This window comes from Xyrauchen texanus, chromosome 1 (assembly GCF_025860055.1).
Source record: "Xyrauchen texanus isolate HMW12.3.18 chromosome 1, RBS_HiC_50CHRs, whole genome shotgun sequence".
In the NCBI taxonomy this organism is placed as follows: domain Eukaryota; kingdom Metazoa; phylum Chordata; class Actinopteri; order Cypriniformes; family Catostomidae; genus Xyrauchen; species Xyrauchen texanus.
The window spans coordinates 2,052,931-2,066,545 of record NC_068276.1 but is presented as its reverse complement, the minus strand read 5'-3'; the positions used below and the strand labels follow the sequence as shown (position 1 = coordinate 2,066,545).

The window sequence follows — 13,615 nt, the reverse complement described above, 5'->3', positions numbered from 1 at the left end:
GGGTCTTGCCTCCTTTTAATGGCGCTGCACTGGCCGAACAGGATATGTTTCTCTGAGTAAATACCTCTCCTCGACGGCACGCCTTGGGCAATTCCGAACAGGGAGGACCTTCTCATCCTTGGCCCGAATTGTGAAACCTTTCATGTCTAGCCCCTAAGGGTACCAAATGAGGTTCACAGGGTTTTATCTTGAGGTTATCAAGACCATTTCAAGTGCTAGGGCTCCCTCCACATGGAACTGATCTGGGTAAATTTTTCAGGGCAGAAAATTTCTCCTCTACTTCTCCCCAAGTCGCCCAGTCCACCCCGATCGTGGTGACGCATACATAGCACATATATGCCTGCATGCGTTTCCTTCTACTAAAGTTCATATTACAGTTCTGGATTTTTTGTAGAAAGAACTGTCAGCGGGCACTTGCCTCGCCACTGCCAGGTTCTATGTGGCCACTGCGGTTTGCCACGGCTTGGTGGGCGGGTTGCCCTCTAAGAGGCATCCTCATTATTATTATAGTTTGGATGTTCTGCACTCCGGGCTCTTATGCCCTTGAGTCGATATCTCCGCTCATGCCTGAACAAGTTTGTGATGTGGCAGGCTGGTCCTCTCCGCACACATTCATCAAAATGTAATGGTTTAGATGTTTATGCTACTCCGGACTCTTATGCCCTTGAGTCGACATCTCAAGCTCATGTCTGAGACCTCTCGCGTTTTTGTGACTACACTGCACAACAGAAGGGGTCCGGACAGCCCCCAGTGCGGCGGCGTGGGTGTTGTGTTCCCCATAGCGCTTAACAGCGCAGCATCATAGTGAAGCTTTTTGTAAAGGGAACGTCTCGGGTTACATGTGTAACCCTTGTTCCCTGAAAAAAGCGGAACGAGATGCTGCGCTTCTTTGCCGCACTGGGATGTCCCAGGACTGCTCTTCAAAAAGAAGTATCTGACGACACCTGGTGACGCATCCATTTATAGCCTGGCCTCATGTGCATCTAATGATTACATCAGCCGAGGCTATAAATTCCGGTCAATGTTCATTGACGTGTTACACACATTATTCACAGCTCGGTCACAACTAGGATTGTTCCCCATAGCGCTTAGCAGCGCAGCATCTCGTTCCGCTTTTTTCAGGGAACAAGGGTTACACATGTAACCCGAGACGTTTTTGTTCTTGTCTCGATTCCATGTCTTTTATTTTAAAAGTTTAGTTCCTGTTTCCTTGTCTAGTCATGTGATGTCCTGTTTTCCCTCCATATTCATGTGTATTGTGTTTATTGTTTAATTATATTGTTTAGTGTTCAGTTTTATCATTGGTTTATGTTCCACCATGTCATGCATTTATGCCCTCATGTTTGCCATTGTCCCTGGTTGAGTATTGTTGATGTAATGCCATGTCATGGTTCATTCAAGTCAAGGTCAAGTCAAGCTATAGACAAGTCTATTTCATGTTTATGTTCACGTTTTTAATTAGGGTTTTAGGAGAACACTTATGTAAATAAACTGCACATGGGTTCGTCTTCACAACATCATCTGCTGAGTCATTGCCTGCCAGATACTTTACATAATACTTGAAAGAACAACATGAATGTCTAAGTTATGAAAGGCACGAATATCATAACATTTGCTTTACCAGCTCCTCAGAGTTTAGCAACATTCATAGAATGAATTATGTTGTTTAACAGTATTTCTCTTTCTGTGTTTCAATTAGCTCAGGAAATGTTTTCTTGTTTTTTCAGAGTGTTTTATTGGTATAACACTATTTTACCATTTGGTGTAAAGTGATCTAATATACAAATGATCTGGTGGAGCATCACTAAGAGACTTTGAATTGGACATTATGCCAACATTCAGTTCTGCCAAACAACTCCTGACTGTCCCTTGGAGGACTTCAAGTTTAGTTGGCTGCTCATAACAAAACTCTTTACAAGAGATTGTTGGAGAACAAAGAAACTTGCAGAAGCACCCCCAAATCATCCTTGGCCCTCCATCACACCCACTTTCACAGTGGGTGTGAGACACTGTGACTTGTAGGTCTCTCCAGGTCTCTGTCTAACCATTAGATGACCAAGTGGAGGATCGGTGATGATCGGTATTTGATCTGGGGGAGCTTCAGCGAGGCTGGAATTGTGCAAATTCGTCTTTGTTATGGACTCAAGAATCAAGCCACGAACAAGGTTATCCAGTAAGAAAACATACTTCCTTCTGCTCTAACAATGTTCCCCAACTCTGTGGATTGCTTGTTTTCCAGCAGGACAATGCTCCATGTCACACAGACATGTCAATCAATGTGTGGATTGTGGACCACCAGATCAAGACCCTGTCATGGCCAGCCCAATCTCCATACCTGAACCCCATTAAAAATCTCTGGAATGTGATCAATAGGAAGATGGATGGACACAAGCCATCAATCAAAGCCAATCTGCTTGAATTTTTGCGCCAGGAGTGGCATAAAGTCACCCAACAGCATGCATTCTAAAAAATGCAGAGTTATTTTTTCTACCCAAACAGGGTGGTCTTTTTGTGTAGTTTTTGTGTAACCCGGTCACTGGGTTAGAGGTTGGGTCATTTTCATTGACAGTTGAAACAGTGCACCCCTCCCCCCACCCCGACGCATCAGCTCCTGCCTTAAATCATTTCAACACTTTAGTTAACTGATGCAGGCTTTTTGAATCGCCTCAGGAGGGAGCTGCTTTCAGAGAGGACAAATTGTTGGATTTGTTTGGAGAAACAAGGTTTGTATCAATACATATTTATCTATAAAACCATTTTTGTTTCATATGAAAACATTCAAAAGTATGCAAATTAGGACAATTCACATGACATTAACTGTTATTAAAAGTAACGCTAGCTTCGTCAGCTTTGGTTTGCTAGATTGTAATAACCACTGGATCGTGATTAAGTTTGTTATTCTGCATCTTTCTGATTTTTGATTGATTCAAATGTCCCCTTTGGTCAATTCAACATTTTAGTCTGAAATATTTGACTTACGTGATTCATTTAGTTCAAAGTCAATACACAACTTATCACGTTGAGTCAAAAGCAAACCCGTTATATGTATCTGCACTGGCAATGAAGAAGACAATGACGTGAAGATCAAGAACACAAGTGGAGTTTATTGAAATACGTGAAATCCAAATCTATAATCTATATATCCCTATCTATAGACATAAACTAAACTAAACATGAACATGAATTTGAACATGAACGTACACTTCACTAAACTAGACTTAGCAAACAAGGTTACACCAACAATACTTGACCAGAGACAATGGTAAACATGAGGGCTTAAATACACAGACATTGGGTAAAACAAGAAAACCAATAGACAGACAGAACTATAAACAAGATGGTGGTCATTCGGAAATGAGAGACAGGTGTGCAGATAGGTGAGATCAGGTGGTGCAGGAAGCAGGAAAACTGGGGTTACTGCAGGGTATGGGGAAGTGGCAGGATCTGAAATGACAGAGGGAGTTAATGGCATGAAGAGACTGGTTATATGGAATCATGGACAAGTTGATGGAAAAAAGACTGTTTATGCAAATTAAAGTAGAAGGTAATTTGAGTCAGCTGATGATTGATTTTGTATAATAATGCTGCATCAATCATGTATAGTGTGTAGCATGTTCTCATGCATTCTACGTTTTTATTCTGTTTTTAACAGGTTGGGACCAACATGGTTGGGGGATGCTGAGATTGCTAAATCCTTCCCCTTTGTCTTTGGCCTCGGAGACACCAGTCAGTGCCTTCAAGCCTTTGTTGTTGTTGGCAGACAGGCACTACAGCAAAACACTCTCCTTGGTGCTGTGGACATATGCTTTAAACTTTTTTATGCTTTGGACATTCATTTCCCAAAGCACCAGTGTGGGAGTTTCTGCAGACCGTTGTCTACAAACTCCCAGGAACAGAATCATCTTCAATAAGACTGCTGCATGGTTATTTGTCTTGCTAAGCACAACATTTGTTAGCTGATAATGTGTTTTTTATGCTCGTTCCACTGTGTTCTTGTGCCACTCTTGTTAACTGTATTGTTGTAATGTTTATGTACTTTTGAAACAAAACCATTTATGAAATTTTAAGGATTTGTGAACAGAAATTGGATGAATTGAAATTGTTTATATGCTGTTTTATTGTTCATTGAGAATTAACATATGCTTTCTCATTGAAGTATGCTTTCTATTTTTTGTCTGTATATAGTTACAATAAGTGAAGGTAGTGAAATATAAAACTATGACAAAATTATCACTACCCATAAGATGGGGTAGACAATAAACCCATAGAGTTGGGTTGGTTGTACAACCCAACATGTTAGGTTAAAATGACCCACGGTTGGGTTTGTCCATATTTGACCCAGCTGTGGGTTGCAAAAACAACCCAAATTGGGTTATATTCAACCCAACATATTTTAGTGTTTAAAATCTGGAATATTCAACCAAATATTGATTTCTGAACTTTTCTGACACTGTAAGAAATATCTGTGTAATAACAGTTGTATGACTGTATATTTAATCAGAAATTGTCCGTAGCACGTGATTCTCAGGTGTTTTTCCGTTTATTTACATTTTCGTGGGGCATTATAGGACCTTGATCTCTGCTCCGAACAATTTTGGTGGCCATTATCGCAGTAAAACTAAAGATCTAGATCAGTGAGTACGACATTTTATCCGGTAAGTAATTTTATGAAAAAATTAACACTTCAATTTAAGAAGTGACTGTTTTTTGCAATTAATAGTAGTTTGAAATGATATGTTGTCTTGGTTTGTCATGTAAAATACGATGAATTCACAATGTGAATTTTCGTTGCATATCGCTAAACTAGTGAGAACGTATCTTTCTGTTTTGTGCTTGCTTGCTCTCACTATGATATTTCATTGTGGTATCAGTGAGTTTAAAAGTCCCTTAGTTTCTGACTATGTAAAGCATTGCATGACCCATAGAAACATTAACCGGGCAATTTTTTAATGTGCTCTTGTCCAGAATTCACCATGAGGAGAGGAAGCGGTCTTTCAATCGTGAACATATCTGTGCAGTTGAAGTGTTCTTGGGAGTTTTGTGACAAAGAGTGTGGAAATATAAAAGGTCTTGTAGCTCATCTTAAGTGACATGTCCTTATAATGGATGTGCTAAGACTTTCAGAGTCATATCCTCTTTTACATTTTGCAGATAAAGGAAGATACAAAGTATCAGTGGACGAAGTCACCGTTAACCAAAACATCAGCTATTTTATATTATAGCAGGTTGCTGTCAGCTATTTGTTCAGCCTCTTCTATGTGCTGAACATCATTACACACTCCCCTTTTGTTCTCACACTGTCTCTCTCTCTGTTGATATCTTTCTCCCCAACTCTCTCTAATTGCATCTCTGACACACAAGAAATGACCATAGTTGGAAGTGTAATATTAGTTTGTATTAATAGAAATATTAAGTTTTTGTTTTACAGCCATAGAACTACACATGTGATAAAGGAACATGAGCCCCAGTCATCAAACCAATATGACGTGACTGCTGTAGAGAGACGTCCTGTAGTGTTTAGTTACAGCACTGGTGCTCGGATGAAAAAAGGAAATCAATTACGAACAGTGGACCAGCGCCTTTGCCATTTTTGGAGTAATTAGATCAATAGTGATGCAATCATTTTTGAGAATGATCCCTCTGGATTCAGTGGGTGGATTCTGCATTGACAGTGTTCTGTATTAATATGACAAACATACACTCATGAACACACACATTAGAGCAGACAACACACCCATGAGCAGGACCCTGACCTTTCTACAACAACGCAACAGCTGCCATTCTCTCTGGATCCCTTTTTAAAAGGACTCAGATTTCTTACCATTTTCTGCCTTTTTGTGTAACCGTTTAACCTTACAAGGGTTTACTCAACATAACCTCCTTTATAGGCTTGGTTAAGTCTTAGTTCTATGCCTAAACTGTTCAATAATTGTGTACTTTTGAAACCTCCTGTTGATATTCACTCTATTCCTGAACTGTGTTGCATTTTTATTTGACCCATGAAATTGTTCATTTGCAGTTTTTCATGCTTAAACCCCAACTGTTGAGGATTTCATGAAGTTTCATGTTGAATTTTTTTTATGGGTGTTTCAGTTATGTGAAACTCTGCAATGGGCCATTTTGATCCAAACTAGTCACTCATCTAAAACTTTGATGAATTTTATTGATTTTTATCTATAATTTAATGCATTATGAATCAACGAGTCAAACTAAAGAGTCAGTGAACACCGAGAAAAGCGCAGACATATTTATACCCTCCTCTATGCTAATTTACCAAGCAGTCAATGCGCACTCTGATTGCGTGTTTTTATTGACCACACCCATTATATGATTTCATTGGACAACTACAAGTTTAATGGGAAGGAATAAGAGCCAATCAGAGGCTTCCACATCCAAGTCCCACTTATCACCTCATGTTTGAAAATCACCATCCCCCACAAGATTCAGTTGGTTTCCTTTGTTCAGTTTTCCCGCTCATTTTGCTTATTTACAAATTGTATTATTGAAGTGGTTCTTTATAAAACATTGTGCACAGATAATGTTTATTTTCCCCAACACTTCAATGATCGAGACATAAAGAAACCTTTTACTATAAAACCATCACCTTTACCTGAACACATTTACAATGTATCTTTTCGAATGTCCTGCATCATCACATCCGTTTGTATTTTTGGTAGCATTTGTTTTTCATGCCTAACATCTTAAAGATGGTTTAACTACCTTCAAATTATTTTAACTATGTAATTTAAGTTAACACAAACTAAACCATGACACAGTAACAGCACAGACTTTGGGAATCGGTTTTGGTATAAGAGATAAAATACTAGTTCAGACATTGACTCTTCGTGTGAGAGTGTGTGTGGCTCTTAAAAGAGCCGTTGGGTTTATCTGATGAGAATGAAGACGTTTATCCTCCGAAGCCGTACAGAGTTCGTCCCTGTCGTTTCAGCGCGTACACAACGTCCATGGCAGTGACGGTCTTTCTCTTGGCGTGCTCGGTGTAGGTGACGGCATCACGGATCACGTTCTCCAGAAACACCTTCAACACACCGCGAGTCTCCTCGTAGATCAGACCGGAGATACGCTTGACACCGCCGCGGCGAGCGAGACGACGGATGGCGGGTTTGGTGATTCCCTGGATGTTATCACGCAACACTTTGCGGTGACGCTTAGCGCCTCCTTTCCCGAGTCCTTTTCCTCCTTTACCTCTTCCAGACATGACGAGTTCAGTTCGACGAACAATCGTAAATGAGGAAGGAATATGCGGATTACAGGCTTTACATTTGCCTACAGGACCTAGTAGAAACACCTCACTGAAGGCGGAGCCAACGTCCAGTTTTTGTCACAGTTCACATGTTTGACCCAGAGCCGTTGAAAAATATGTGGGGACAAATCTGCAAATGGATTTAACAACAAAATACCTTTTTTTTGCTAAAGAAAGTTACATGTATTTGGAAGGACACGAGGTTGAATATATGATGACAGAATTGAAATTTTTGGGTCAACTTTTCTATTAACATTAAAAGTTATAATTATCAGAAACAGTCATTTGATAAGACTATTGCTTTAAACTGCATGTTGCAAAAGTATCTTCATTGCAAATAAAAAACTGATAGTATCATATTTTTTGTGTCTCTTCCTGTTAAAACAGCTCTGCAGTGAAGCCCGGCTGACAACTGACTCCTCATACAGATTTTCCTCCTGTTGCAAACCAATTCCGGTATTTCCTAACATTCAGTTGGATGATTATTGAAATCCAAGCTGAAAACTTACTTCTACAATATCCATGTGCTCCTCGTCAATTCCAATGATTAGAAATGATGTGAGTTGGGCCATATTCAGGCCTGCACTGCAAAAAGAACAAATCACACACAATTAATGCACATTATATTCATCAGTTGTGTTGATCTGCAAGTAGATATTCAACTTGAACAAAAGTGAGTTATATTCTTATTCATGTGGTTATTTATATTCATTTAGCCGAAGAAAATAACCACAATGAATGTTCAACGTAAACAAAAGTTACACAGCATAATCATGTATCCGGAATAACAACTTTAAAGCTGCAAAACATATGTTTGAAAATGTCAACTGATATCTTACCTCAGTTTCTTCAACTTGTTTCTAATGAAGTAACACGCTGAACGTAATGCTGCTGCAATAAAGAGTAACATAACAGGCTCACACTTACAATAAACGGGGGAAAAACGAGAGTCCAAATAAAATTACACACCAAAACAGATGATTTCCCAATGAGACCCATAGGAACAGTAGCAGCAGCTTCACTGTTGTGACGTCATGAGCAATCCGGTTATATATATATAGATCGGTGGTTGCGACACTGTCATAAGTCTTCACAGCAGAGATGGTGGCAGTTCTCTGGGCATTAAGGTGGGATGAAGATAATAACAGAAGCATTCAGTCATATGTAGTGACTCGGCAGCAACTTTAGTTACAATTAAAGATACTAAAACTAAATCCAGACCTGATCTACTTGATCTCGTCAACGGAGGAAATTGTTCAGAGACCTGGGAGCAATTGGAGAAACTACATTTAGCCTACGCACGCTACATCATTTGGATAGTTGGAACAAAATGAAGAAACTGATCGAGTACCTACATGAAACTGGATTATACAAAAGGATATAGGCAATCACCATTAATATGTGAATAACGAACAGTAGAGGGCAGCAATACGCCATAGATGCGTCTAGTCTGCCGGAAACAAGAAGACACTGCCATAGACTTCTGTGGTAAACTGAGAATGCGGAAGTGAGGCCCAAACACTGAACCAGTTTCAGTTTTCAGTGTTTCTCAAGCACACTCGCTGGTATGTTCATGAAATGACCGCGGTTTTCTTTTTTACATTTTAACGCATTAGCCTTCATGAATCTAGTCAATGTTTATATTTTGATAATAGCTGGTTAGATTCTAATTGCAGTCATTTAACGTGACTTCACTAGCTTCCATAACCAGATGTTGGCCTACACTTACCCCAAATTACTTGCAGTTATTGGTATTCGTTAACAAACATATCTTCTGTGATTAGATTTGTTAAAGTTAGCAACATTTAGAACAAGACCATATTAGTACACCTAATTTCAATGAATGGTAACTCAACTAGACAACATGGCTGATCATAGTAAAAAGAAAGTATATAACTGCAGATAGACAATTTATTGACATATTTGCCATTTGAAGCCATGGGAGACTGACATTGATGACTTGGCAAGCCAGTTATCTACAAATGATCCAAAAAGCAATAAGGTATGTGATATTCAGAAACCGCACTCCGTATTCCTCCAAAATAATCACAGAGTTTAATCAATGCTTCTACACAACAAAAACTGAACATTGCACCCTTCATGAAGGCAGGATTTACTGCAGGACTGTTGTACCTAATAACCTGGCAGCTGTATATATGCTTAAAGGCTTCATAGAAATGCCACAATTGAATATTGTAATAGTGGAGTGCAAACACCAACAGTAACCCAGACAAGCTCTCTTCCACATTTTTGTAAATAATATACATGGGACATACAATTAATTTGAACAGAGGCATTTACACATCTTTGCTTTCAGCTACTGGCCTTCACTTTGTGTCATGGGACAGTCCTAATGCAGGTGAAGAGACAGAATAATGTATACCGACACTGCACGGCCTTGTGGTGGGAACAGGTATAGGGAGAGAAGACTCGTTACTGAAAACATAATAAAAATATATGTTTACTCTCCCTTGCATTAAAAATGGTCTCTTAGGCCAGCTGCTTGTGCACAAGCACAAAACTGAAGTCATATTTTGCTACACAGTTGAAGCTGCACAACTCATGTTTATGGCACCCTGTGACCAATAACAGTGAATGTTAAATTTCCCAGAAGAAAAAAAAAAATGGCTTGATTTGAGAATGCCAAAGGAAGATCTCAGTGTTGAATCCAACTTCCTCCGAAATTTAAAATCTACAAGACATACTAATAAATTCAAAAACCACTACCAACTACTATGATTCAAAATGGACTTGAAAATCGACTCTTTCAGGGTAAATGAAGTGGCTCTTAAAAGAGCCTTTGGGGCAGATGTGAATGACGTCGCTGTGGATTTAAGCGCGCTCTCCGCGAATGCGGCGGGCCAGCTGGATGTCTTTGGGCATGATGGTGACCCTCTTGGCGTGGATGGCGCACAAGTTGGTGTCCTCGAACAGACCGACCAAATAAGCCTCGCTGGACTCCTGCAGGGCCATGACGGCGGAACTCTGGAAGCGCAGATCCGTCTTGAAATCCTGAGCGATTTCTCTCACCAGACGCTGGAAAGGCAGTTTGCGGATCAGCAGCTCAGTGGACTTCTGATAACGGCGGATCTCTCTCAGCGCCACGGTACCGGGCCTGTAACGATGAGGCTTCTTGACTCCACCGGTGGCGGGGGCGCTCTTGCGGGCGGCTTTAGTAGCGAGCTGCTTCCTCGGGGCTTTTCCACCGGTGGACTTGCGAGCGGTTTGTTTGGTTCTTGCCATGATCACGAGATTCTCTTCTCCGTTCAACACAGTAAATGAAGATAATCGGCACACCGCTGCTATTTAAAGCCGTGTGCGATCACGCGCTCAGTGTGGTGAGGGTTTAGAGGCGTGTGATTGGCTGATGTGGACGTGTACGCATGACAGTTGACCAATGACTGTGCGGCACGACTTTTCAAACAAGCGGCGACAGTTTCCCGCTCAAAATCGTTAGTTCAGTTTACCTCAATGCGCATTAAATAAACGCCTCACGTTTCTTTGTCCAGCTTTTATACTCGAGTACTATAATTTATTTTAAATTATGAATGTAGCATGATGAATTGTAATAACTAATAAGCAGGTAATAGCAGTAGCAGATGTAATTATAATAAGAAATAATTCATTAACGCTTTTGCGTACTTGGGGGGAAGATTAAAATAAAATATTGACATATATTGGGTTAATATATATATTTGTATATAAATTCACAATGTTACTTGATTATTTACACTACACGGGTCCCACAACTGCATCAGTAATTCAATCCACACTTTGTTGCAGTTATTAGAGAAACTGCTTAAAACTGAATATAATCTGCAGTTGATTCACACAATAATTTGGAAGTTTTCTTCCACTTATTTCATGCAAGTGTGTAATTAAAAGCCAATGAACTGTTTGAGTAAAAGAACAATTCACTCTCTCATAGTTCAAGTGTGTGGCTCTTAAAAGAGCCTTTGTGTTTCAGTGACAGACTTCAGTCCGTTTACTTGGTCTTGCCGGGTTTCTCGGTCTTCTTGGGCAGCAGCACAGCCTGGATGTTGGGCAGCACCCCACCCTGAGCGATGGTCACTCCACCCAAGAGTTTGTTCAACTCCTCGTCGTTCCGCACTGCCAGCTGCAGGTGACGGGGAATGATACGGGTCTTCTTGTTGTCCCGAGCGGCGTTTCCGGCCAACTCCAGGATCTCAGCGGTGAGATACTCGAGCACAGCGGCCAGATACACAGGAGCACCGGCGCCGACGCGCTCAGCGTAGTTTCCTTTGCGGAGCAGTCTGTGCACACGGCCGACGGGGAACTGCAGTCCCGCCCTGGATGAGCGAGTCTTAGCCTTCGCTCTCGCCTTACCGCCGGTTTTACCTCTGCCGCTCATTTTCAGATTAAACTATTTCAACACACTGTAGAAACAGAATACTCAATGAGACGCTGTCAACAGTATCTAAAGCAGGCTGTCAGTCGTCTATTGGCTGGAGTCTGTAAAACATTCTAACCAATCACAGAACTTCCCTCCGAACTCTAAACTCCTCCCTCTTATTTCTCCGCTACATTCTGTGTTCATGAGAAACTTCCAGCTGAACGAGTTTTAAATCCAGTTTAATGTAAAAGACAATATCGATAATAATAACATGTTCAAATATATCTGACCTGAAGTAAATTTGATATTTCAGTGATATAGTCACAATCGATGCAGTTATTCATATAAAATGTTGTCAGATGCAAGATGTTGGTGCAATTACCTTCATTTTAGTTTTATGAAACACTGATTTTACACTCAACTTGTCAGGCGGGTGAAACTTAAACTGAATATCACGTTTGATATTTTCTGAATATGCAGCTTTAAGCTTTTGGTTGTTTTTGGTTTATTACAGTCATAGTCAGGAATGATTGTGACCCCTCACAACCAATCTAATAAAACATCACAAAATAAATATAAAATACAAAAGTGTTGCTCTTTTATATGAAATAGTGGGTGGCTCTTAAAAGAGCCGTTTTGAGGGAGAAACTCGGAAGATCATTTACTTCTTTTTGGGAGCTGCTTTCTTAGGCTTGGCTGCTTTAGCCTTTGCCGTTTTGGGTTTGACAACTTTGGCCTTTTGGGGCTCTTGGCTGCTTTCTTGGCGGCTGCTGGTTTCTTTGCCTTCTTGGGGCTCTTCGTTGCCTTTTTAGCGGCTGCTGGTTTCTTCGCCTTCTTGGGAGATTTCTTGGCGGCAGGTTTCTTAGCCGCGGCACTCTTGGGCTTCTTGGCAGCGGCGGGTTTCTTGACTGCGGCCTTCTTGGCTTTAGGAGCGGCTTTCTTGGCGGGTTTCTTCGTGCTCTCGGCTTGTTTCTTGTTGAGCTTGAATGAGCCGGAGGCGCCGGTCCCTTTGGTCTGCACCAGAGTCCCTTTAGTCACCAGACTCCTAACGGCGATCTTGACGCGGGAGTTGTTCTTCTCCACATCGTATCCACCGGCGGCGAGAGCTTTCTTCAGGGCGGCGAGAGACACGCCGCTCCTCTCCTTGGACGCGGTCACAGTTTTGACGATGAGATCACCGACGCTTGGACCCGTTTTCTTGGGTTTGGCAGCAGATTTCTTCTTGGGCGATTTGGCCGGCGGGGCGGCTGCAGCTGGAGCGGTTTCTGCCATCTCTCAGATCGGATCTGTAATCTCACAAACACACACGAGCACTGAGTGCAGTAATGAACAGCGACTGAGCGGCGCTGCGCTCTTAAAACCCTCATGAGAACCTGAAAGACTCAATCCGCTCGTGACAGCGTCTGTGTGCCTCCGAGAGCCGCTCGCGCTTGTGTTTTCTCCTCTCACATTTAGAGCAAAACTGGAGCGATAAAACAGTTTAATGGAGTGAAAACAATGTGAACACAGAGCAGGAGTTCTGCGCTTTATCTGGAGACTAAAACACGCGACGAGGAAACTTTTAGTTTTATGTCTAAACTTCAAATCCACATCGCGCACCAGCTATTGGAAAAGACCGCGTGTGATTTGGATGTGATTTTCATGCAGAAATGATTATATTTGATTGAACGCGTCTTCTGTGTTTTCAACACACACTTTGATAATGACTTTAATGAAATGAGCATCACTGAGGGACTTGTGGACTGTTTCATACAGGAGTTGTTTTGGGCAGATTGAAGCACACGCTCCGTGCCATATGACGATGTAATGTCAATAAACCGGAAAAGGACAATGTAAACAACTTTACAGTTCCAAATATACATGAGTTTTAACATAAGAATTAATATAAGTGCTTTTATAAAATAATAAGCTTCACATTTCTGACATTAAACCGACCAAATATGAGCCAAATGTGACCCCGCCAGTGAAAACACAGCTAGTCATTTGTTTTTGTGGTC

General features: G+C 41.1%; 2 protein-coding genes and 1 pseudogene across 2 annotated transcripts; all 3 read right to left on the bottom strand.

Moving 5' to 3' along the window:
- Positions 1 to 10,014: 10,014 nt before the first annotated feature.
- Positions 10,015 to 10,510, bottom strand: LOC127648691 (histone H3). Its single transcript, XM_052133413.1, has one exon. The coding sequence runs from the start codon at positions 10,505 to 10,507 to the stop codon at positions 10,097 to 10,099; it is 411 nt and encodes a 136-aa protein (XP_051989373.1). The 5' UTR covers positions 10,508 to 10,510; the 3' UTR covers positions 10,015 to 10,096.
- A 626-nt stretch (positions 10,511 to 11,136) lies between these two features.
- On the bottom strand, positions 11,137 to 11,641 carry LOC127648451 (histone H2A-like). Its single transcript, XM_052133129.1, has one exon. It carries the CDS (start codon positions 11,634 to 11,636, stop codon positions 11,250 to 11,252), a length of 387 nt encoding a protein of 128 aa, XP_051989089.1. The 5' UTR covers positions 11,637 to 11,641; the 3' UTR covers positions 11,137 to 11,249.
- A 638-nt stretch (positions 11,642 to 12,279) lies between these two features.
- Positions 12,280 to 12,890, bottom strand: LOC127648270 (histone H1-like; annotated as a pseudogene).
- Positions 12,891 to 13,615: the final 725 nt, after the last annotated feature.